General features: G+C 47.9%; 1 protein-coding gene across 1 annotated transcript in view; it reads right to left on the bottom strand.

The window, feature by feature from the left end:
• The window catches only part of TMEM132C (transmembrane protein 132C), a 306,364-nt gene extending 295,853 nt beyond the window's left edge, over nucleotides 1-10,511 (bottom strand). Inside the window, exon 1 of the mRNA XM_055323344.1 lies at nucleotides 10,261-10,511. Within this exon, the coding sequence (XP_055179319.1) occupies nucleotides 10,261-10,345 (85 nt within the window). The 5' untranslated portion in view covers nucleotides 10,346-10,511. The remainder of the gene's footprint in view (nucleotides 1-10,260) is intronic.
• Between the last annotated feature and the right edge of the window lie 15,985 nt (nucleotides 10,512-26,496).

Here is a 26,496-nt window from a genome sequence, read left to right as displayed (position 1 = left end):
AGGAGAGGAAGATAGATAAACAAGTAAGTCAAATCTGTGCATTTTATCAGGTGGTGATAAGACAAAGAAAAACAAAATAGGGAAGGGGCACAGAAATTGCCATAATGGATAAGAGCAGATAGCACAGACAAAGGGTGACTCCTCTATGAGAAGATGGCCTGTGACCAGAGACCTGAATTAGATATCTGGATGCTTCCCCACAGCAGTCAGGTGCAAAGGCCCTGAGGTCAGAGCCTATGTGGGTGTTGTGAGCACCAGCGAGGAGGAGGCCAATGGGAATGGAACAGAGTGCACATGTGAGATCATGGGGGTTGAGATAAGGCCAGAAGGGTGCCTCGGAATGTGACGGGAGCCTCTACAGGATTCTAAACAGAGGACAGCGTGATCTCACTGCCTCAAGAAGAGTCTGAAGGGGGGCCTCCCCGACCAAGATGCAGCTGCTATGTGAAGTGGATGGTGGACATTTTGGTCTTCCTTTAGAATTATTAAAGATTGTCTCTACAGGACTAGCAGTAATTGCATAAAGAAGTGATAGGACCAAACCATTAGCAACATGTGTGCCTGGAGAACAGGAGGTTAAGACATCTGAGAGGAAAACAAAAACAAAAACAAAAAAACACCTGACCAAGAAATCCCAGACCACTGAGGACAGGTAAGAAGCTGATGGCTACAGACATCCTGCCTGTGAATGAGAAAATGAGCCCCCAGGCCACCTCCCCACCAAAGCCACTGCTGGTGGACCCATGGCACAGGTGTCAGGGTACAGGTGTCCAAGGGCCACGGCCAGGGAGACAGCTGAACAATAGCAGGGAACCACAGACTCTGGCAAGAAAATGGCATTTTAGGGGCACCTGGGCGGTCAGTCAGTGAAGCATCCGCCTTCAGCTCAGGTCATGATCTCAGGGTCTTGGGATCGAGTTCTGCATCAGCTCCCTCCTTGGCGGGGAGTCTGCTTCTTCCTCTGTCCCTCACCTCACTCATTCTCTCTCTCTCTCTCTCTCTCTCTCTCTCTCTCTGTCTCAAATAAATAAAGTCTTTAAATTAAAAAAAAATGGCATTTTGTTGCCAGGACATCTACGCAATAGATGAAAACACTGAATTTCAAGGCAAAATGCAAAGAGTCTGCTCTCGGAGTCAAGTCACTGCTTACAATTATAAAGGGGAAAAATAAAGAAAATGGTCACCCGAGGCTGTGTACTGGCCCAAAAGATTGAAAAAAATTGAAGAAAAGAGCACATCACTGCTTAGAAAGCAGGAAAGAGGAAAGAGAGCTGCAGCAGAACAAATTGCCCCAAAATGAGGACTTTCCCCAGGATTTTTTTTTTTCCTTCCTAAATGAGGAGGCCAGAGCAGGAAGCCTCTCAGAGTTGCTATCCACTGCTGATGCATAGCTTCTGGCAGCTTTAGGAACCCAGCCAGAGCCCCTGAAGGACCCAGGTGGGCACCTCCACCGCAGCACGAAGGACCCTAGTCTCCAAGGAGGGCCCCAGGGTGCCCGGTCCACAGCTGGTCCCAAAGGGAAGTCCGTCGGAGGGAGGAATGAAGGGAAGATCAAGAGCCAAAGCAAACACAGAACAAGAAGCCACTGTACACGGCAGGTGCCTGGGGAGGTGGGCGGCCTGACGTGCTGCACGGAGCTGCGTGTGCATACAGCCGCAGGTGGACTGCTCCTCCGACTCCGACCCCACCTGTGACAGGCAAAGCCATCCAGCTGACCTTCGCTTTCCTTTGTGTCGTTCATTTGGTTGGTTGGACAGACTTGCCGGCCGGTGTCTGTTCCCGTGTCTCACACCACCCGACTTGTCTCTGGGCCACCAGGCCCTCTCACTCTCTGTCCTCATCACTGCGGTGGAGATGAGGTCAGGCTCCCAAGACCAGCGTGTCCCAGGCCTGACCCATTCTCAGCTCCATTCTTTCTCATCACAGTGAGGGGCTCACAGTTGGGTCGGGGACCCGAGGGAGCAATGTGAGATGCACTCCACCCACTTTTTCTACAACCATTAGGGAAGTCACTTTCTTTTCCCTGGGTGTGCTGTGTGAACCAAATGCAAAGCTGGAGGGACGCCTGGGTGGCTCAGCAGTTGGGCGTCTGTCTTCGCCTTTGGGCATGATCCTGTCCACATCGGGCTCCCAGCAGGAAGTCTGCTTCTCCCTCCGCCTCCGTCTCTACCTCTCTTTCTGTGTTTTTCAGGAATAAATAAATAAAATCTTTAAACAACATACCCATGTATAGTTTCGACTGGGTCACAATGTTTCTTCTCCTCCATGGCTTTGATAAGTCGGCATGTAAGCATAGCTATGACTTACTGAACTTTCCTATGTGCATGATCTTACCTAAGTGTGTGGAATGGTGGCCACCAAGAGATGCATCCACTCAGAATCCGTGAACATGACCCGATTTGGAACACGGGTCTTTTCAGGTGTAAGTTAGGCAGGCATCTCAGGATTAATATCACCCCAAATCAGTGACAGGTGTCCTTCTAAGACAGAAGGGAGAAGGTAGGCAGAGAAGACTATGTGAGAATGAGAGCAGAGACTGGAGGGATGTACACCTGCCCCCAGGGAGCACCAGGAGTCCATGAAGCTGAAAGAGCAAAGAGGGATCCTCCCCCAGGGTCTTCAGAGAAGGCACGGCCCTGCCCACATTTGAGTTGGGGTGTCTTGCTCTAGGACTGAGGGAGAGTAAGCTTCTGTGGAATGGGGCTGCCCAGTCTGCAGTCACCTGTTACAGCAGCCTCAGGATACTAACCTCCTGAGTGAAGGGCTTCCTGCCCGGCTCTTCATGCAACATTCTCAGTAATCCTACAAAGTGGGTGTTATAACTTCAATCTAATAAAACTGAGGCTGTTGGGGGGTACCTGGGCAGCATGGTCCACTGGGGGAATCCGACTCCTGATTTCACCTCAGGTCTGATTTCAGGGTTGTGGGACTGAGCTTCGCTTTCCCTGTCCCTCTGCCCCTCCCACTTGTATGCTCCTGCTCTCTCTCTCAAATAAATAAATAAATCTTAAAAATAAATATAAATAAATAAAACAGGCTGGATGGACATTGGTTGATTTTGCATCCAGTCCCCATCCCATTGTCTTTTGTAAACAGTTCTTCAATTTTTCTCTGGGAGAAATGCTCTTTCCCCCCAGATACGAAATGGTAGAAGTGTCCATCTAATTGCCTTAGCCTTTTCTAGACAGAGATGGCTCTAGGCTCTAGGAAACCTGTTCTCATTCCTGAATACACTGTAGAATCATCAGAAGAGCTTCTAAACAATAAAAATGACCAACCATGCATCTCTGCTCACTTCTTGTCTACCACTAGCAAAGATCCTGACTCAATCAGCTTGGGGTGGGGCCAGGGGTGGGGGAGAGCAGGAGTGGGGTGGAGGAGTGGTTAGCATTTTTGAAAGCTTCCCAGGTGATTCTAAAGTTCAGCCAGCATTCTGGGCTTCTTTCTCCCTAGAATTTAAAATGTGAGCATAGAGATAAAAACAAATAAAGTGGTTGGAGCACCCCAAAGCAAGGCATCAATTATAACAACAGGTACTCTTGAACAGGCAACTTCTGCCCCCTAGGAACTCTGGTCTTTTACCTTCAAGATCATGAGCTCCAGATCCCTATTTCTCAGGTGGCCTTGATAGGCTTCTGCTGCTAACAGGCTTCTGACCAATGCATCCAGGGAATGGCAGAACAAAGGCTCAAATTTAAGCTCCTGCTTCTATGATGCTGAGCCTCCCAAACTAATTCAAAAGTGACAGCTCTGCGTGTTGCTGACAACAGAAAGGGTGCTGAGGAAGAAAGACAAGGCATTTTATGTCAAGAAAACACAGTCTTCTATGGAGCCTTCGAACTGCCTCGGCATTCGAGACATTTGCAGGTGTGAACCTAACACTGCTCTCATACCACTAAGAACATCCTTAATCAGTAAAAAAGCAATGTGCACACTGAAGGAGACAAGGAATCAGTAACTCTGGGAGAGTATCTAGAACCATTGTCGTGGAAATTTTGCTAATTCAGACTTGGCTGAGTTGTATTTCACCTTTGTTCTCTCCTTAAAGGCAGTTAACTTCTAAATCCCTAAGGTGCTTAAACACTTTTGTTTGGCTCAGCACATAGGCAGGAAGGAAAAAGTCCTGCAGAGAAAACAGTTTCAAGGGTACAAGAAGTACCCACCTGGAAACCAAAGCGAGCCAATGAAACAGCATTTTTATCCTTCCTCAAAGCATATACAAAAAAAAAAAAAAAACTTTAATTAACAATTCTCTTAGCCATACTTAGGGTATAAGATGTATGCACTTGAAAAGGATTATACATAGAGGGGAAAATATTAGAGATACACTGTTTTAAGTTTCTTACACAACAGATAAAACAGCATATTTTGAATATAGGCTTTGATTAATTTAAGATGTATATATAAGTCTGAGAGCAATGGCTAATATTGAAAGAGATAATATAAATAGCAAGCAAATATATGAGATGGATGGAATCATAAAATATATATCCAATTTAAAAATACACAGAAAAAGAAGAAGAAAGGTAAAGAATGTGTGTAATATAATGAAAACAAAGAGCAAGGTGGTAGATTTCCATACAAATGTATCAATAACCACATTAAATATAAATGGTCTAAACATAATGATTAAAAGACAGAGACTATCAGATTGAATAAACAGACAAAACCCAACTACATGCTGTCTACCAACAATCATCATTAAGTATAAAGACATAGACTGGTCTTTAAAAAAAGATTTTACAGTGAAATGACTAACCAAAGGAAAGCTGAGGTGCCTATTATTAATATCAGACAAAAAAGACTTCAAAACAAAAAAAAAATTCCAAAAATAAAGAATGATATTACATAATGATAAGGAGGTCAATTCACCAAGAAGATGTAACAGCACTAAGTGTGTATGTACCTAAAACTGTGTTTCAAAACACATGAAGGAAAAGCTGACAGAACTTTAGTGAAAAATCAACAAATGCAAAACTTAGGTGGAGATCTCATCACTCCTCTCGAGAACTGACAAAAGAAAAAAATGAAAAGTCAGCAGGAATATGAAGTACCTGAACAACGCTATAAACATTTGAAGACCTTGGGCTAGGCAGATATTTCTTCCATGTGACACCAAATTACTAAGAGAAAAATTAATACATTGAACTTCATTAAAATTAAACACCTTTGCTCATCTAAAGACATAGACAGGGAGAAACTCTCTGGTAAACATGTATCTGATAAAGGACTCACATCCATAATATACATAAAGTACCTTCAAAGATCAATAATAGGAAAATAACAGCCAATTAAAAAAAATAGGCAGAGGTTTGAAAAAGAAGATGGCAAATAAGCACAAAAAATAATGCTCAACGTCATTAGTTATAAGAGTGAAAACTAAAACCTCAAAGAAATACCACTGCCCACCTATTAAAACTCTTAAAATCAAAGAAAACAAAATGGAGAACAGTAAGCAGTGCTGGAGGTAAAAATCAACTGGAACTCTTATATCTTGCTGCTGGAAATGCAAAATGTTACTATGCATGAAAAGAGTTTGGAGACTGATAAAGTTACACATACAGTTAGCATACCACCTAGCAATCCCAGCTCTAGGTATTTACCCAAAGGAAATAGAAAACTGCGTCCACATGAAGACTTGTTTGTGAATATTTATAGTGACATTTTTCATCATTACCAAAAGCCAGAAGTAATCCAAATATCCCTCAACTAGGAAACGAATGAACAAGTGTGACACAGTCATTTGATGGAATATCACACATCATTAAAAAGGAACAATCTCTGTATTGTATATAGGTGGATATTTATTAAACACATTGTGCTAAGCAAAAGGTAGCATATTCAAAAGTTGCATACTGCAGGATCCCATTTTTATGGAATTATGAAAAAGACAAAACTACAAGGACAGAGAAGGAATCAGTGGTTGCCAGGGGCTGTGGGCAGGCTACCCAGTGGCACAGAAGAATTTGGGGGTGGGGGTGATGGAAACATTCTATACCTTAACTGTGGTGGTGTTTTCATGACAACATAAATTTGTCCAAGCCTATCATTGTATTCAAAAGGGTGAATTTTACTGTATGCAAATTATATCTTAATAAATCTGACTTTTAAACAAAGTGGATTGCTGTAAAAAAATAGTTCTATCAATCAGACTTTCCATTTATTCCATTAATTCAGTAATACTCTCTTTTACTCCAATTAATATTACCAAAGACTCATTTTTATTAACCTTGCTCCTCATGACTATGGATGTATGAAATACCTAATGCATGCAGAGGCTTTATTTTAACCTCTGCTCATGGAGGTGCTACCTACTAATATAATTGAGAGTTCTGAGTTCTCTGTCTGACACCAGCCACTCTTGTCGTTAAGCTAACTGTGAACAGTGTGATGAAGGAAGAAGAGCCAGAGGCCCAAGTGGCTAGTGGGGCACAGTGAGGAGGGAAAAGCAGTTGAATAGTCACCCCACCCAGGAGGCACTCCCAGGCTCAGCTTTGTAGCCATAAGAACATGTGTACTCAAGGTTGACAGAGCACCCATATTCTTTTTTGTTTTTTTTTTTTTAAGATTTTATTTTATTTTTTTAATTCATGAGAGACACAGACTGAGAGAGAGAGGCAGAGACACAGGCAGAGGGAGAACCAGGCTCCATGCAGGGAGCCCGATGTGGGACTCCATCCCTGGTCCTCAGGATCATGCCCTGGGCTGAAGGCGGCGCTAAACCGCTGGGCCACCGGGGCTTCCCAAGGGAAGTTGGAAACTCTGCTTTATATGTGAATTTTCTCAATTTGGGGGAGCTCATTCACTTTTAAAAAATGACACCGTACGGACAAAACAATGCTTGTCTGTGTCTGCAGGTCATGACGTTTACAAGCACAAGTCAAAAGCTGTGGCTACGGAGAAAAGACTTAAAACAAGCCCAGAGTCTGGTGGTTTAACAGAATGACTTCCAAGAAGCTGAAATCACTTCTAAGAAGCTTCAATGCGGCAGACTTTCAACTTGAGACAGGAATGGACATCCGTGTGCACTATGTCTACCAAGTGGGTGTGGGTGCTGTATATGTAGGAAGGACAAAGCATGACCATCATTCTCTGGTGTCAGTATGCACCCTGGGTCACTCTCCACCCTACTTTCTACTCATGAAACCTGACATAGGCCCCAAATCCCTTATCAGAAACTCAACATCCCAAAGGTTTGCTTGTTTGATCTTCATTCACTTTGTGGCCAATGCTGATCTAAAGTAAAGTGAGGCTGCTTAGGGTCTTATCCTCCCTTATGTCCTTACACAGTTGGTGCAGAGTGACCCATGTATGCAATGACAGGGTGCGACCATACCCAGCTTGGGGGTGTTACAATAGATGTATGCGATCCTTTGAGTCTAGCTAGGCAGCTATTCAAAGATTTCCATCATTCTCAGTCTTGAAGTACATCTGTCCCCAACAACTTCATTATAGGTTGTTGTCCTGTGTGACCTTCCCAGGGGTCCCTCATGTCATAAACAACCATTATTAGTACACGCTGATGGCATCGCAGCCCACCAAGGCCCTTCCCCCGCTCCATATGGTGTCAGTCTATACCTCAACCTCTAACTGAAGGACACTTCACCTCACCTACCCAAGTCTTAAACCTTAGGTCTTAAATCCTAAAACTTTCAATGCCCTGGCTATTTATAGAACCTCCCAGGAACAATGACTCCACTCCAAGGCCTGAAGAATTGCAGAGCCTTAAACCCAACAGCTGAAAATAAACATACAATTGGTACTAAAAATTGATCAGTGGTTTCGAGGATCCTAGAAATCAGCACTTAAATCCTTAGGCAGGAAGAGTCCGAGGTGGCTTGCTTATTTATTTATTTATTTATTTATTTATTTATTTATTTATTTATTTTAAAGACAGCACACGTTTAAATGAGGGTCAGGAAACTTTCCTTTCTATAAGAAATCTCACGGAGTAAACATTTTTTTTTTTTTTTTTTTTTTTTTTGTGGAGGAATCAGAGGAGACATGTGGTGCCGGGTTTTTGGTCATGGGAAACAATGGAAAATATTTGCGAGAGGATGAGTTGTGGACCACAGGCCCCCAAACCACAAGGTGAAAACTGTTAGGCCAAAGTGAGGAGAGGAAACTGAAGGTGGCACTAAGCCAGGAAAGGGGTAGGGGTGGGACACTTCCATCCCCACCATCCTCATCACCCACAACCCTTGCTGTGTGAGCAGCATCTTTAAAACAAAGTCCCCGTTCCACTTTCTAACCAAATTGCTGCTCCTAGCCTCTTCTACATGGCTGCTCTTCTAAATCACAGTTAAAATCCTCTAGACAGGGATCCCTGGGTGGCGCAGCAGTTTGGCGCCTGCCTTTGGCCCAGGGCCCGATCCTGGAGACCCAGGATCGAATCCCACGTCAGGCTCCCGGTGCATGGAGCCTGCTTCTCCCTCCGCCTGTGTCTCTGCCTCTCTCTCTCTCAATGTATGACTATCGTAAATAAATAAATAAATAAAAATTTAAAAAAAAATCCTCTAGACAGGGGAGAAAAAAAGGAATTTAATTAAGAGAGGCTCACAACTTACTTTAAAAGGAACATTCAAAGTTCTTGCCTGATTAAATCCTCTACAAAGGTGGGGAGAAAATCAGGAACTCTGACCCAGCCGTTGCTCACTTTAAAATGACACCACCTGGGGCACCCGGGTGGCTCAGTGGTTGAGCACCTGCCTTCAGCTCAGGCTGATCCTGAGGTCCTGGGATCAAGTCCCACATCGGGCTCCCTGCATGGAGCCTGCTTCTCCCTCTGCCTGTGTCTCTGCCTCTCTCTGTGTTTCTCATGAATAAATAAGTGAAATCCTTAAAAAATAAGAATCATAAAATAAAAACAAAATAAAATGACACCACCTTGCTCTACAAAGCGTTTTCCATTCACCAAGTCTCTTTACCATCAAAGAGTCCCTGGGAAGTAACTTGGGGGAAGGGTTTTTTTTTTTTTTTTCATGGCCACTTTACATTTTGGGAAACTGAGTCTTACAAATGATAGAACCCAGAGCTCAGAGCAGAATTAAAGCGCCAGAAGCTTCCTGTTTGCTCTTTCAATTCGGCACCAAACTGGAAAGTGTCCCCATGTCTTTCAGGGCGCACACAAGCTGCTTCTGCCCGGAGCTCCCCAAGAAAGGGGCACCACTTCCAAGGGCTTTTCTCGTCCAGTCGGTGCGCCTGAGAACCTGCGGCCGCGCGCAACGCCAATGTCTCTGGACTCCCGGGCGGTGTATAAGGACTTTGAAAAACCACTGCTACTTTTTTCACCTCCAGGGGCAACTTGTCTCTCCCGACGCATCTGCAGCCCAGCCCGCGGAGGTCCGTGGCTGGACTCGGCTGGGCCCAAAGGGCGGCGCGGCGCGAAGGTGCAGGACGCGGGCGCCCCGCGGCTCCCCCGGACCCGGGACCCCCGCCCCGCGCGGCGCCGTTGGCGGGCGCAGGCGCCTCGGTCCTTCTCCGCGCCCTGCGCGCAGCCCGGCCCGGCCCGGCCCTGTGCGCGCAGCGGTCCCCGCCCGCCCGCGGCCCCGGCGCGCGAGCCCCACCACCGGGCCCCGCGGGGAAGGGCGCCTCAGGCCCCGGCCCCGCTCCCCGCGCCGAGCCCTCTGCGCTCCGGGCGTTCCTCGCCGCAGCCTTCCCGGCCTCCCCAGCCTCGCGGTCCCCCCATTGCCGAGATGAGGAGACTGAGGCGCGCGGCCTCCGGGCACCGCACTGCCGGGAGCCCGCGGCCGCGCCCACCCCCTTTCCGCACGCCCCAGGCACCCCGGCCGCAGCCGGGCTCCCCGCGAGCTGCGCTCTGAGCGCACGTCCCTCCGGGGCCCGGGGCGCAAAGGACCCGGCTCGCCCTCCCGGATCTCCAGCCCTGCCTGACCGGCCCGGGGGAGCGGAGGGGGCAAGGATGCCGGCTCCCCGCTGCACAGGGTGACTGCTGGGGATGGCTTGGACCCGCGCCCCCCGCCCCCCCGCCACGCCCCCCAGCCCCGGGGAGCACCCCGAATCCCAAGATGTGGGACCTCTGAATTCGCCCCGATCCCAGGTAGGCGGCGCCCAGCTGGGTCCTCCAGGCTAGGGCAGGGCCTCTCGGCGCCCCGGGCGCCAGCGCCGGCTCCGGGGCCCTCCCCCTCCCCGCCCCCGCCCCCGCCCGCCCCGGGTCCCGCGACAGCCCCGCAACGGGCTCACTCGGACCCGGGAAGTTCCCGAGCGCCAGCGCCGGCGGGACCGACGCCCGCCCCGCCTTACCTTTGCCCAGCAGCGCGCCCAGCACCAGGCTCAGCGCCCCGCACAGCGGCGCCACCGGCCCGGGGGCCGCGCCCTCGGAGCGCATCCTGCGTCCCGGCAGCTCAGGCCGCCCTCCGCCCGCCCGGGGCGCAGTGCCGGCCCGCGGGCCCCGCCGGCTGTCCCATGCCCTGGGGAGCCCCCCAGCTGCGAGTCGGCCGGCCCGGCTGCGGGTCCGGGGGGTCGCGCCAGCGCGGGCCGTGGCGCGGCGGCGGCTCCGGATCCCGCGGCAGCGCGCGCTCCGGCCGGGACAACTTTTCTCCAGCCACAGCCGCAGCCGCCGCCCGCCCCGCCCCGCCCCCAGGGCCCGCCCCCGGCCCGCCCCGGGCCCCGCCCCGGGCCCCTCCCCGGGCCCCTCCCCGGGCGGGAGCCGAACCCGGAGCGCGGGAGGGGCGCGGGTGCGGGATGGCTCCGGGCGGGAGAGGCCGGGGCGCGGGCTGCGGGCGGGGGGCGCGCGGCTCCCGGCGCTCGCCGACTCGGCTCCGCAGGGTCGCTGCCTCCCTCCCCCGCTCCCTGCGGCTCGCGTCCCGGAGGCTTCGGCGCGGGGACCCGCGACTCATGACGGAGCTGGACCCCCTCCCTCGCCACCCTCCCGTGGCCGCGGCGGGGCGAGCGGTAGTGTCTCCCCGCGCCGCGATTTCAGGTCATCCCCTGATTTCTTTTTTGTCTGGAGATCTGAGGACAGGTGGAATTCACAGTCGCGTGCATCTGCTGCGGAAAGCTCAGATAGATGGAGAGATCGATCATTCGGTGGGGCCGGCAGCGTGCAGAGCGGCCTAACGAGGGACACGGGCGGATAAAGGCGTGTGCACACCCGTGTGTGTCTGTGTGCGTGAGGCAGAAGGTCACCGCGGGATCTCTGAGCGGGGACCGGGACGCTGGGGTGCAGGCACATCCTTTTATGTGTCTGGGTCTCGCCTCCCTCCCCTGTGTTTTCACTAACTCTTCGGGGAGGAAATAACCCTCTCCCCCAGCAGACCTGCTTCCGCAATAGCCTGGGAGATGTACACGCGCCCCCCAATGCCACCCCACTTCCAGATGCTCCCAGCTCACGCTCCTGCGCTGACCTCCTTCCTCGCGGGGACCCCAGCTGCTTGCCTGCGCCCTTACTGATGCTCCTGCCACATGGGCCGAGCGGGGGGTCAGAACTATCTGAAGGCGAGACCCCAACTCCCTCTCCTGTCTGTGAGTAAGAGGCTGTGCCTTAGGAGCCCAGAAACTTCCGGGGGGGGGACACCCCTCCCCAGCTGCACCTGGTGGTCCCCTGAGGTTGGCGTCTGGGGTCTGAGCTCCTGGGAAACAAGAGTTCAGCAGCCCACTAATAACCACTTCTCACGGGGGGGGGGGGGGGGGGGCTGGCTTAGTCCAGCCTCTGGGAAGGAAGCCTACCTGTGCCATGTGTCATCATCCTACCTGGCCACTAGAGCCTGGAATGAATTTCAAATAAAAGAAAAAATAGTATTTGATGGAATGAAAAGGAACAAGGAAAATCATCAGTGCAACCTCAAACCCATTTCTGGCGCCCCACCCCTGCCCAGTCACAAAAGAGCAGGGGCCCAGCAGGAGGAGAGACCAGCCTTGTGGGGAGTAGGGGGAGGGTGAAGGCTTGGTGCACTCCCAGCTGGGGCCCCTTCCTTCTCCCAGCTGGCTGGCTGGGATTCTGGATAGAGCACTCACTCACCACTCACCCTCTTTCTCAGTCTGGCCCACTTGCCTGATGTGGGGAGAAGGCAAAGCAGCCAGGAAAGCAGGAAAACCAGCCAGGCCACTTCTGGGAGGCCTGGGTGGCAGAGACTTCATTTTTAAAGTGGATTATGCCGATAATTGCCCAATTCTTCAGCTCATTCAGCTAGTGTAGACAAACCTCGGGAAGCAGTCATAAAGTAGACTCGGGTTCCTAAAATGGAAAACACGTCTCCTTCTTATTTTTATTCGTTAGCCTAAAGTCACTGGAGAAGAAATATTTTTCATTTAAATGTTTCTAGCCTCAGTGAGAAATACAACATATTATTCCTGACTGAAGGGTTGAGATCTGCTTCATCTTCTCTCACTTCTGTCTGAGGAGAGAAACAAAAAGCCCCTAATAATGCCCTCTACTCCCCTGCCCTTCTCATTTGTAAGTTTGTAATTTGCAACCCACCCTGTCCCTCCACGCATACACATAATTTCTTTTCTTTTGCCACAAGATATTGCCTACCACGGCAAAGCCAAATGCAGGAGGTGGTCCAGGACTCCATGGTGCAAATAATCAAGACAGAAAAAAAAAAAAAAACCTGAACAAACCACAGAAAGGTACATAACAATTGAAGATGAGAAGAAAAACAAGAAGGTCCTCAGGGGAACCCACTTTACAGTACCATCAGTGTTCTGAATGTCAGGTGCCCCTGAGACTGATGTCTCCAAGCACTGGCCGGCAAAAGCCTCCCTCCTGCTCCTTCAGGTGTGGACACAAGGGAGTCCAGGCAATGGGTGCTTCTTTTCTGCAAATCTGTTTAGGGTCCCGTTTAATCTACCCTGTGACCTTCTAGATATCAAACAAATTTGCGGGCAAAACCAAACAAAGACAAGGGAGGATGTGGTAGAGTGACCCCTTTCTTAGGAATATCCCCCGAAATACAGGCAAGAACTTACAGGCTCATGGGCTTACAGTTTCCTGTATTTATTATATCAAGGCATGTGTTATTTAACCCCCAAATCATTGATTCCTTAACTTAAATGACTTCCAGATGCTTTTCTGAATTTCATAACAAACATCAGAGACCACTAATCCCCTCAAAGGCTTTTGAGAAACTCCCTGTGGGCTGCGGGCACATGGAGACAATTGATGTGATTTATAGGACATAGGAGCTGATGGAGAGGAAGCCTGCTGCAAGCCTGCTGCCTTCACGCGTGCCTGGGGTTCCTAACTCAGATGACTTCAGATTGCTTACATTCCACATTTTTAATACCGTGTAAAATGAGGGATGGAACTCATGAAGTTAGCTCACCTGTTTCTCATAAGGTGTGCCTCTGGATGGGGGACCTATAGGTATAATATTGCCAAGAACAAGGAAAACAAGGGCTATGTGTTGGCCTCATGAGACAGCTATGGTTGTCTTACAGATGTAATATGAAGTCCTTTGTATGAGGGAGAAGAAGGAAGGAAAGAAGGAAAGCAGGAAGGAAGGAAGGGAAGGAAAAAAGAAAGGGAAGGGAAAGGAGGGATGGGGGAGGGATGGAAGGAAGGAGGAAGGAAGGCATGTGTTTAGTCATCTGGGCTGGCATTTTTCTCAATGTTTATGGGCCTCAACTCATTTAAGCCTCACTATAGCCCTGACGGGAGAATTATTACTGTCCTTTGACATTTCATTCATTCAGTCAACAAATATTTATTGATTGTTCACCATTTGTCAGGCCCAGATATGGGGTTCTAGCATTGAACCAAACAGATGGAGGTCCTACACTCACAGATCTTGCATTCCAGGAGACAGACTCTAAAGAAATTCATCCTATAAGACAGCAATTTCTGGGAGAAGTGCTTTTCAGCCCGAGAAACCCAAAGCACAAAGGCCAGGAGGTGGAAGAGCCAAAGGTCCCATTTTCCTTCAGAAGGGTCACTGGCCTCATAGAGGCTTACAGTGGGAGGTAGACACAGGGTCGTGCTGTGAAGGCAGAAAGGAGCTGATGCTGCCTCCTGCAGGTGGAGGCAAAGGCCCTGCTGATGGATGGTGGGGGCGGCGAGAGGGCAGCAATTGTCTGGGTTTTGGCCCAAGCAACTGGGTACCTAATATGCCTTTTAGAGAGGTAGGAAAGATGAGGAGGTGAGCAGTTTTGGGGGTACTTTGGACAGGAGGCGACTAAGGCTTAGGACAGGAGCTAAAGCCACACACCAGTAGATGGCAGTGGCGGCGGTCCAGGTGAGCTCTCCATCTGGCCCAGAAATGGACTGTAGCCCTCAACTCTGAGTTAAAATTGGTAAAATCCATAAGCCTCGGATTCTCTCTTCCTTTGGCAGACTCCGGATCTGAACCTGGCTAAGATGGAGCAGGGTAGGAAGTAGAATATGGAAACAGCATGTCTTTCCTTCCTTCCTACATACACACCTGCCTTACATGGATCAGGATTCCAGCCTGGTGGCAACACCAGAGACCATTCACCATACACTCCTGTGCACTACACGCTCATTTATTTCTTGTCTATCTGCAACTCTCCCCAGCCCACATCAGCTCCTTTCTCGTCCTTCAACAAGTGTGTGCGCAAAGATAAACCCTGCTCAGTGAGTAGCTATCATGAAGCTATAGATTACTAGCCCCACTTTACCAATGGGGAAGCTGAGCCTCACGCATTTTACCTTCAGCTCACTTTGCCTGTAAGAGTAAAACATGATGACCACAGTAATGGCAGTAACATGTATTACATGCTTGCTAATTGCCAAATAAACCTGTTAACAACCTATGGATATATACTTTATTATCCCATTTTACAGACAAGGAAGCTCATGTCACAGTGGTTATGTGGCTTGTTCAGGGTCACCCAGCTGGGAAGTGGTTGAACTGGGTTTGAATCTAGGCCATCTGCGATCATTCATTACACTGACCTGTGTTCAGATGCATGCTCATATCTGCACAGGTGTCTTGGTAACCTGTGTTAGGTCTTGCTTGCTAGACCTTTCTTTTTTGAACAAACACTGAAAAACTATCCCTTTGTAACTTCCACTCAACCTAACAGATAAGCACCCCAATGCCTTGTGCTGCTTTGGCATCTATCTCTGCCTGAACTTAGCTTCTATGGAAATTAATTTCCTCTGAGAGGGAACATGGGCCCAGCCAACCCAACTAAGATGCAAGATGCACGTGACTTTTGGCCCATGAGAACAACTTTAAGACTGATGCTCAGATGCCCACATTGACCCTTTTCCTGTATCCCTCCTGGTACCTGCTACCTTCCCAGACCTTGAGTAAAGACCCACAGAATGGATTTTTCTACCCATCACCTATCTATTCAGGATTCAAGTTCAGCAAGTGGTTCTATATAAACTGAATAATAATGCTTCAGATTAAGTGACAAATGGAAGTAATCACACTGACATTTCCTTAACTGCATTTGTATCATGATTATCACCATCATCATCATCATAACCACCACACCACCATCACCATTATCATCACTACCACTACCATCGCCACCATCACCACCACCACCACCATCACTGTCAGCATCTCTAACACTTCCAGACCTTTTATGTCATGCTAGGCACTATTTTAAATACTTTGACAAGTACTCTGACTCATTTAACCCTCACAATAATCTCATGACGTTAGTATTGTCATTAGCCCCATTTACACACAAAGAAATTAAGACACATTTTAGGCAACTTATTCAATGTCATAGAGCTAGTAGTTGGTAGATCTGGGATTTGAATCCAATTACTCTGGCTAGAGAATCCCTGTAAACAATTGTCAGACCTTACTGTGCTTACATATCACCTTGGGAACTTGTTAAAATGTTGATTCTAATTCAGTAGATCAGGATGGGGGGCTTATGAGTGCGTTTCTAACAAGCCCGCAGGTCATCTTGAGGCTGTGCATCAGGGTACCAGCCTTTGAATAGCAATTCCCTAAATCATTACTCCACTATGCTCCCTATGTAATTATCCAAAGTCGTATTATTCAAACTATTTTTATCTGAAAATGTCCCCAAAGTGAAACCCTTCCTTGTGTCTCAACACAGAGTAGTCATAGGCACATTCAGTGCATTGCATCATTCCAGAAGAAACACGAGATGGGAGAGTTTGTTATGGAGTCTATTAAGGACAGTTGCTTAATACACACCTCTCACTGAACTCAATATTCAAAGGGGATGAACATGGGAGCTGGCTTTTTTCAATGGGGCGGCTGCTCTATCACTGGGGTCCCTGGATGACCTCAATGAACAGAGTTCCTGCCAATCAGCAGTGGTCAGCAAAAAATTGAACGAGACATGGATGTTTGTTGTTTTAAGCAATTGACATTTTGGAGTTGTTTGATGCTGTACCATAATATGACCTATACACCAGACACTCAAACTCATGCTTCACTCACTCAGCAATGCTCTTGTTCCTTGTGGATAATCAGATCTTGGTGCAGGAGGAAAACACTCTCCATGTCTCATCCTTCATTATTCCTATAAGTAATTGTTGAGTGATTAATATGGGTGGGCTCTGGGCTAGGAACCTGTCCTCAGAAAGTGTACCAAGGGAGATGGTATGCAAACACATGTCTTGAATGAACATCAGCAAACAGGCACAGATGAAATGTTACAAGAGCCCAGAGCAGATCAGAATGATTTAATCTATGGGATCCTACTTCTGTTCCCTGAGCAAACTTTGCTTATTCTCCCTACATAGACTTTGAACTTGATGTTTTCTCCCCGAGAGCCCTGTAATAATTTCTCTCTCCTTGTAAATGTCCCCCCGCCTCAGCAAAGTCTTTTTCCCACCCAGAACTCAGGGAGCGAGAAATGCATACTGTTGAACAAATTCTTAGCTACAGCTTTGGGGAAGTGATGTTCTATCATTGGCTGCAGGGATGGTGAGAGACTAAGGTTGGAGATGTGTAGGAAGCCTCACTGGCTCAGTCTGTAGGAGCTGGTGACTCTTGATCTCAGGGTTTGTGAGATGGAGACCCTCACTGGGTTAGAGATTACTTAAAAATAAAGTATTTTTTTAAAAAAGAGTAGAGATGGGCAAGACAAGAGGGCAGAGCCTTTGTGGAAGGAAGAACAAGACAGGAACGCAGGGCAGCCCATAAACAGGTATAGAAATTGTCACTTCCATTCAGTCTCATAACTGCCATCCAGAAGACACAGATTAAATCAACTCCAAAGTCATAGGCACTGAGCTGCAGTGGGTCCAGCCATTCTATGATTTCAAGCTCTCCACCCCTAAATCTTTGGTTTTTTTTGTTTTCAATTTTATTGTCATTATTTGGTAAGAACTAAACTTGGAATTGTTAATAGGGAATAATTCAATTCAAACTCATCCAAACCACTGTGAGATGCAACCCACCATGTAAACGATGATATTAATGTCCCCTTTAAAGCCCCTCCTGGCCGCCTGTGATCAGCATCCTAAGCAATGGCATGGTTAATGATCCATTACAGACCTAGCTAGTGTGAGGGAAGGGGGCACACAGACAACCACTGTGACCAGCAGCTTTCAACCACCTTTCCCACATTCAAACAATCCAGGTACTACAGAAGGTTTGTAGCTAGACCCACTGCATTTGTTCTTGACTCCCCTTAAAACTCCCTGATGGCCTGTTAAAAAAGATATTGAGCTTCAAATGGAAAACTGCCAAAACTGTGTTATTTTGGCAGTTGGAACAATGCAGTGCCAATTCCGCGAATTGATGTGAGGAGTAGCTCTGCTCCCTCCCGTGCGGGCAGGCTGCAAATGGATCTAGAGTCAACAGTGCTCCCTGGCGGCGCTGACTGGCATTTTCTGCTGGCCGAGAAGCAAAGAAGAAAAGCTCCAATTTCCAGGTCTGAGCAAAGTGGCAGACAGATCATTAGTGTCATTAAGTCCAACAGTGTTTCACACAAATGAATGTCTTTCTTCTCAAGAGACCATCCTGGTCACTACAGCTGTTCTGCCTCTGACTTGTGAGTGAAAGGTGTGATGCTTCCTGACCCATCTTCTGTAGGATTCCAGTAGATGGTTCTTCCCATAAAGCAGTTGCCCTCATGGAGCTCAAGAGATTGGCATTTGGTCTTTATGGAGAGTTCGAGAGATCAAAGTTTGGGCCAGCCAGACCCAGGAACAAGCCTGCCCAGGGGAAGGAGTGAGACCCTCTGTTTGTGTAACTGCTGCAGAAGGATGTAACATAAATCATATAGGTTGCCCTTGTATTTACTGATGGAGCTCAGAGACCACGATTCATCATGGTTCAATTAGGGGAGCTGAACCACCATGACTTATTTCAGGGAGCTTATTTCAGGAATGAGACCTTATATAATTGTGGGAGAAGCTAAAGAAATAAAAATCCAGAAGGGGGAGTTGGAGGATAAGCAAAAGTTACTAACCAGCTTTCCTGAAGGGCTGACATGACTCAGGGAGAGCTAAGCTACCAGCCTATTTCAGGTGAACAGACTGGACCTTACAGAGAGGCCACAGAGGCAGGAGTATCCAGCTTCTAGAGCAGGACAATGCAGGGGGAATGTTCAAGGAGGCCACAAAAGGGTTCAGCCTCTGCTGTGGCTAGGTAGATGCCTGCCAGAAAGACAGTCACACAGGTTACAGCTCCCAATTCTGAATAAAATACAAAACTAAAAGAAAAGGACAAACAAATGAGCATAACAAACTTCCTGAAGGCACTGAAGAATGAAGGGAGGTAGACAGGCAGATTCCAGAAGGGAGCCGACACTTGGAAGAAGGAAAAGGCATGAAGAAACCTACATGTTTCTATGGCTTCTGCCCCACCCCCACCCCCAAGGACAGGTCACTTTCATTGCTGCTTGGAAACGATAGATTTTCCTGTAGAAATCTGCTCTTTGTGGTCTGAAGACCAGAGGACAGAGTTTGGAACAATGACAGTCACTGGAAAGTAGGGAGCAGGAGTCTAAGAACAGACGGGGCCAGAAAGGAAGATCCCCAAATTCTGTGCATATAAGTTCTGCCCATATTTTTGGAAGACCCATGGACCACATAGACACAGAAAATAAAAGAACCTAACTGATTTGAGCTACAGCCCAAGAGACAGGTTTTAATCTGGCCAAGGTGATTGCCAGTCATAGTTAAAAAGTTAACACTTTTCTGAGGAATATAACAGAATCCAGAATCTTCACAGAATTCAGAATTCTCACAGCATAACGTTTTCAATGTACAGAAAATAATCCATAATTATTTGACATCCAAAATCCAGGAATATGTGGAAATAGAGCCTAAAACCCCCTCCTTTGGCCATCCCAATGATTTTCCTTAGTGTGCATTCGTTCATTAAATAACTATGTTTAAAGAATGTACTATAGTTCCTGTTTCTTGCATTGTTTCTTGGCTGAAACCAGGGAAGTAGTAAGTATTTTTGCATTCCTATTACTAAGAGAAAGCGATCAGAGGATCCAGAGGAAAAACTATCAGGTACACGCTTTCAAATAGAGGAATACGTTTTTAAGGCTCACATAAGCAAGTGAACCTCAGCTAAAACCCTGCCTTTTCCATCTTTTAACTGTAAAGGATCTTCCTCCTTTCCTGATGAGTCCCGGGTGTTTGGTTAGAAGATGCAGATTCTTATATTCAGCAAAATAGAAACAATTTTTGCTTCCTGGAGCCCTAGGTCAGTGATTTAGCTGCTCAGCCGTATTTTTTTTTAGTTGCTAAAATAAAATAAATTACTCCAATTACACTTACCTCCCAAGTTAGTGTACCTAATCCTGTTCAATACATTAAAGCAGAAGGGAACATTTATTAACATCCACAAATGGTAAATTCAAGGATATAGGCAGCTTCAGGTATGGCTGAATCCAGGGTCAGTGACAGAACCACATATCTGACATACGTCTATCTATTCATCTACTGACTCTGTTTCTTTCTGTGTATTAGGCTCACTTCTCCTAAAAAGTACCTAGTCTCCCACAGCTACAATTTGCTCATCTATACCATTGAATTTGAACAATGCTATCACCATGGATTGGTAGTACAGATTATGACACTGTATGTGTGACCAGCACATAGTTAGGGGTCAAAATCTTAATAGTGGAGGCTTAATCTTGACGTTAATACTGCAGTTGTGGTGGTAGCAATCATATTCCAATAAGGGATGGATATTAGGGTAAAACATGTGTCTATTATATCAATAACAAGTATTCACGTAGCCCTTGTAATGATCCAGGGAAATTTAGAAGCTTTTCACAGTACAAGAGGAAACAGAAGAGAATTAATTTAAATCTGAGCATGAGAACTTCACTGGTAGAGTAGCTGGAAAGCCCAGAGAAGGTGGGGTGACCTACCTCAACTGTTGGCATTGTGCCTGGATAGGGAAACTGAGAGATGCTTCCAGAAGTTTGGATGTGGGCATAGAAACCTGTCAGAATAGATGATCAGCACCTAAATTAGGAGATAGAAACAAGACTGCCAAGAGGCTTCCAGTGAGGTTGACCACAGAGTCAGAAGACAACACAGAAGCTCCTCACCTCTGTTTCCCAGTCAAGGTGGGGCCTAGAAGCCAAGCTTCCCAGTACCACGGGGTGGCTTCTGTGCACTTGAACCAACCATGTGTCCTCAGAGAACCGGACTACAGAGTGGCAGCTGCGGGGCCTACAGGTGTCTATCTCACCTGGGTAGAGAAGCACCTTCTCTTTCCTAGTCACTGGGGCTGCACCTCATTGGTGGTGACTTTGGTCTTCTGTTCATTCTGATTTGATTACTGTGGCCTGTCAGGATCTGAGCCCTGCCTGGCCAGTTCCAGGCCATACCCCCACTCATGACACCAGAAAATAAGCTCGGGCCCCCATGAGCCGCACCAAGTGAGAATGAATAGAGTTAGCCCAAACAAAAACAGGGGGGCTGTTAACAGAAGGATAATGAGGACTGGGTAAGCAAAATCGTCAACCAAAAGTCTTTGCCTAGGAGTTTGGCAGTGGTGCCTATAAATAAGTAAATAAATAAATAAATAAATAGATGCAAATTAAATAGATTTTAAATATTCAGCAAATTATAAATTGTAATCAGTTGCGGTTATGATTTCATATAAGAAAGACTATTCTAACACATTCTAAAAGGATGTGCAGGACAGAATGGCAGGAGAAGGCACAGGCTCCCCGACTCGGGCAGGGCAGGGGCAGCAGCGGGCAGACTGGCTGTCAGCAGTCAGCACCCCAGGAGACCCGCAGGTGTCGTCCTTCATCTAGAGGCATGCGGTGATATTTATTACAGCGGCACGGTGAGAATTCTCCATTAATAAATTGAGCAGCCTCCTGTGACTTGCAGGACAAGATGAAGGCAGTCACTCATGCATTCCTTGATCTTAAAAATGGTCATTAATCACTTTTCCTTCTGTGTTTGTCAGGCCACTTGGTTGAAATTGGCAGAAACCCACAAAAATGGGGGAAAAAAATCCTCATGTATTACCCACCTCGGGAAGAGCAGTGTGGAGTGGGTCTGAGCCTCTGCTAGAACCTAGAATACATTCGGGTCCTCCCTCTCTCTCCTCCTGCCCCATCTCCCCTGGCAACAACCGTCCTCACTTAGCCACCTGTTCTCAGGGAGCCTGGGACCAGGAGTGCCAAGATGGGCTCATAGTCTTCCATCATAAATTTAGAAGACCCAGGGAAGGGGCTTCAATCAGCCCAGTGAGTCAGAGGTCCAGCTTTTCCTCAAGTCATGTCGCCAGACAGGCCATGTTGCATGAGTGGATGGTATTGGTATTTCCAGCCACAGAGTGGGGTGTGTGTGTGTGTGTGTGTGTGTGTGTATGTAAGAAGGGAGATGGGGGTGGTGGTCAGGAGCATCGCTCCCTAAAAGAACAAGGCTGCATTTGAGGCTTTGTGATCCAGTATCGCGTCCTGGGGATGGGAATAGAGCAGTGCATCACACATGCTATTCACCCGGGTATTTCATACATACCTGGGTGCTCACTGTGCCCACAGGGAGCACTGGAAATTTGGGGGTAGTTGGCTTGTCCCAGGGGCTGGAGGTGCCGCCATATGTAAGGTGTGGGCAGGGGACCACCCGTAAAGTACATGAATGTCCCCACATGCAGACGGTCCTGCCTCATGCCTCTTGTGTCTTTGTTTTTTTTTTTTTTTTTTTTTTAAGATTTTATTTCTTTATTCATGAGAGACCCAGAGAGAGAGAGGCAGAGACACAGGCAGAGGGAGAAGCAGGCTCCATGCAGGGAGCCCGACGTGGGACTTGATCCCGCGTCTCCGCTCCGGGCTGAAGGTGGCGCTAAACCGCTGGGTCACCCAGCCTGCCCTTGTGTCTTTGTTTTTTGTTTTTGTTTTAATTTTATTTATTTTTTCATGAGTGTCACAGAGAGAGAGAGAGAGAGAGAGAGAGAGAGAGAGAGGCAGAGACCTAGGCAGAGGGAGAAGCAGGCTCCATGCACCGGGAGCCCGACGTGGGATTCGATCCCGGGTCTCCAGGATCGGGCCCTGGGCCAAAGGCAGGCACTAAACCGCTGCGCCACCCAGGGATCCCCCTTGTGTCTTTGTTGAGAGGCTTGATCTTCCTGGAAGGGGACAGACACATACCCCAGCCAATGACAGGTGCCTCCTCTTCATACATTTGGGAGCCCAATGGAAATACTCGTCAATAGGTGCAGAATTATCTAAGTGAGATTTCATCTCATCTTGCTCTGCAAATAAAATGCCTTTGAAAGCAATAAATCTTTAACCCCTCTATATGAAATGGTTTATTAAGCCTTTACCACGGAGAAGCAGATGGTGGTGGTGGCTACAGATTAATGGGACTTCTTAGCGTTAGGAAAGCAAGAGACAGTGGAGCTTGACAGAAAATCAAAGTGCCAGTCACAGACACGCCAGCCCCAGACTGTGTGAAGGAGACCAGCGTGGGAGGTAAGGTGGCTCCCAGGGCCCGGTAGGCATCCCTCCATCCCCCTCTCCTGGGGCTAATGTGTCCCCGGCTGGGCTCTGTCCCACTGCAGAACCTCCCTGGAAAATGGGAATTTTCCATGCCCAACCCATTCCTTCAGAGGAAAGAAAGAAATGACATCTTCTTGCTCCTGAAATTGCCCACTTAAATTTCAAATGTGCCTGCAAGGTCACTCACGGGGCAAGCACACCTGGTGATCAGATCCCCCAGCCACGTCAGCCTACAGGGGCACCCCCGCTCCCTGGGACTGGACATTATCTGCAGGCAGTTGATGTCATGGAAACGACCACAGAGCAAAACACGACACTTGGAAAGAATCGGAGCATTTTTGCAACTTTTTCAAAAGAAAGGCCTCTTGTCTTTCCTGACAACTGTAAATGTTTTCCTAACATTAGGATAAACTGCTTAGTCTTTGGGTAAAAATATGCAGTCTTTAAAGGGTGGGGAAGCTGCAGGCTCTTGGAGACCATTGCATTACCGAAGGAGGTGGGTCCTTCTGACTTTTCCTCATGTGCTTGTTTTATAGACTTTATTTGAATGTGGCTTACAGACTCTCTGTGTTGGCTTTTTCCCCCTTTCTTGTGAATAGGAGCTCCATGAATAGGGTGCTGTGTGGGCAAAGATTAGGTTTGGATCTCGTGATTCAGGTGATCAACTCCACAGCCCTCATAATTCCCTCAGGCATCACTATCTCGTTGCTCTTTTGCATGAGGCTCCTGGATGACTCTTCTTCCCATGGGCACAGCGGTGAGTGGAGGTGACATCTTGAATCTGCCACCATGGTGGAGCCAGCCTGAAGACAAAGCTGGCATCCTGGATGGCAGGGCCCAATTAGGGCAAGATGTCACTGACATAAATTAACCAGCCCTGGCTCAGGCGCCCTTTTATTAATGAGATAGTAAATTCCAGTGTCATCGAAGCCATGTCAGGTGAGCTTTCTGCAGCCATACATGGCATAAGGAAGGATGCAGGACCTTCACTCCTGCACGCTCTTCCTTTCTCTGCTGCCAACCGGCAGTGACCTTGAAGTAATATCACGCGATTTCTTTTGCTTGCATCCATGAGTGAGGCAATGTCACAGATCTTGTGCCTCTGAATTATAATTTCCTGTGCTTTAGTTTATTTGGGCCTCAGGGATTAGAGAAGTAGATATTCCTGGCAGCGACACGGGCATGGCAGTCACCCAGAGGGAGGAAAGGGGAAAGGGTCCAGCCCCTGTCTATGGTGAGCTCTTTAAATAAGAAGACTCACTTAATCCAGCACGGGAGTCCCACCAGATGCGATTACTTGTTCCAGTTTACAGCTGATACAACCAAGGCCCAGAGAGGGTTAGTCACTTGCCCAAGATCACACAGCTGGACCTTGACTGCCTAAATCTCAGTGTTAGCTGGTTGGGTTCTTGGTTTCTCACAACAGAAATCAGCCCAGACCCCAAAAAAGGCACAAGCTAAAGTTTCATTGGGGCCATGGGTTGAGCTGAGGGGAGGCAGACTGGCAGTTAGGCTGGCTTCTCACTGCAGAAGGGACGCCTTGCTTATGCCAGGTTCCTACTCTATCTAATATGCTAATGAGGGAAAGAGTAAAAAGTGCCTCTTCCTAATTGGTCAAGGACCTGGCCCTGATTGGTTGATACTGGCAGGTGTCCTGTTTGGATCCCAACTTGGGTATGGGCTCATCCTGGCCACATCCTCATTCTCTCTGTAAGGCACCAGCTCTAACAGTAACATCCAGTGGACAGTGTCCCAGGTGGGCAGTGTCTTTCGTGTGGGGATTTTTCCCTTGGCCCCTAACTGTCCCACCAGTGTCTGTGATTTTGCCAGTTCCCTCTGTCAGGGGGAGGAAGAGGAATCACCCTCTCTCTAAGGCCTCCATAGGAGAAAGGTCTACACGCAGCAGACATTTCCAGATTTAATCAGAGTTGCACTATTTTCCCACACCTGGACACCACCATAAAAGCAAGATGTTTGGGGTGAGTAGAGAATTAAACCGGCAGAGACTTCAGTGTCTGGTAGGCTCCCGACTGCCATGTCAAGCTCCTATTTCTGCAGTAAACCGACTGTGTCACCACGCCTGAGGTCGGCCACCAGGGAAGCAAACACAGCTAGCCGGCTCAGCATCCACTAGCTTCTTTCGCAGAGATTTCTCATCAGCACTGGATTCAATTAGGTCATTCAGCTGCCCAGCCAGTGTTGCCAGACAACACAGTTCATAAGCCAGAGCAATCTGACTCATGGCTCTGCTAATTTGATCAGGTGAATAAAAGATATTTTATTGGTGTTTTTGGAACTGGGCTTCGTTGCCTTGTGTTAGCTCATAATTAAAAAAAGATCCAAAAGTGGAAGCACTCAAGCAATTATAGGTGTGTGTTGAACCTGCCTGGAACTTAGATTTAATCTTGTTTTGTTTTCTCAATTCCTATTAGTAATGACCCAAACACCTTGCAACAAATCTAGACATGTCCACGAAGACAGCTAATCACGTACTCTGCTCCAAGGGGCTCATCTTGGAGCTACAGGATATTTGGTAGCTTCTGTTCTCATGGTAGAGAAGAGTAACTCGAAGACACCAGCTGCTTAGAAGCCTTTTCCCCACAACACTGCAGGGCAGGGCAGGTGCTTCAGAGGTGAAGGTCATGGGCTCCGTCAAGACCAAAGATTCTTGTTTTATTACAAACCAACCCAAAGGTGAAAGTGCTTGCTCTGATGAAAAGAGAAGTTCTTCTTGTCTAGCCACTATGCCGAGGCTGCTTTATGAAATAAAAATCAGATCAAGCTCTGTTTTACTCGGAAGGCTTAGGAGCTAGGGAGAATTGCATTACCTGTCCGACCTTGTTAGGCTCCTTGCTAGCAAATGGATAGAACAAGATGATGCAATTTGCTCCGTGAGCTGGTGCTCTGAATTCAGACGTGCGGTGGAAGGGCAGAGGAGGAGAGCAGAGCATGAGTCTGGAACGTGGGCTGGACTCCAGCCTCAGCGGCTGGAGAAGGAGAGTCTCCTCTCTTCTCTTGGCAATGTGCTCCATAGCTGAGAACACTGGAGCCCGGGAGGGATGAAGACATAGTCTGGAAGCTGCTGTCACCACCTGCTCCATCCCTGCTCAAGAAAACATGTGTGAGCTTGGGATAGCTTAGGTCACCAATGGAGAGCAGGCAGGGCCAGGTCTGGTGTATCGGATAGGATTGTGTTCGGGAGAATTAACATAACACTCAGCTAATTGTAGCTTCAGAGAATGAATTTATATGACGTGTTTTATGAGAAGTAGAGATTCCAGACTGCGCAGTGGCTTGATTTAGTCTCAGAGACCGGGTTCTATTGTTCTGCCACCGTCATTAGCACTCGGATGCTTCATGGTTGCAAAATGGCTGCTGTGCCTCCAGGTTTCCTGTCTCTGTTCCAGGTAGGAGGAAGGAGGAAAGGGGGAGAAAGCAGACGGCCTTCTATGGTAAGCAGCATTCTGAGATGGTCCTCCAAGATTTTCTGCCCTAATCCCAGGTACTATTGGTATGATAGCTGCCTGTGATTATAGTTACAGGGCAAATGGAATTTTGTAGAAGTAAGCAAGTGTTAGTCATTTTGCATTAATCACAAGTGTATCTTGCTGGGCCTAACCTAATCAAATGTGGGCTATGTCT

This window comes from Nyctereutes procyonoides, unplaced genomic scaffold (genome assembly GCF_905146905.1).
Source record: "Nyctereutes procyonoides isolate TBG_1078 unplaced genomic scaffold, NYPRO_anot_genome, whole genome shotgun sequence".
NCBI lineage: Eukaryota > Metazoa > Chordata > Mammalia > Carnivora > Canidae > Nyctereutes > Nyctereutes procyonoides.
The sequence above is the reverse complement of the archived record's forward strand: the minus strand, read 5'-3'. Positions and strand labels throughout refer to the sequence as shown.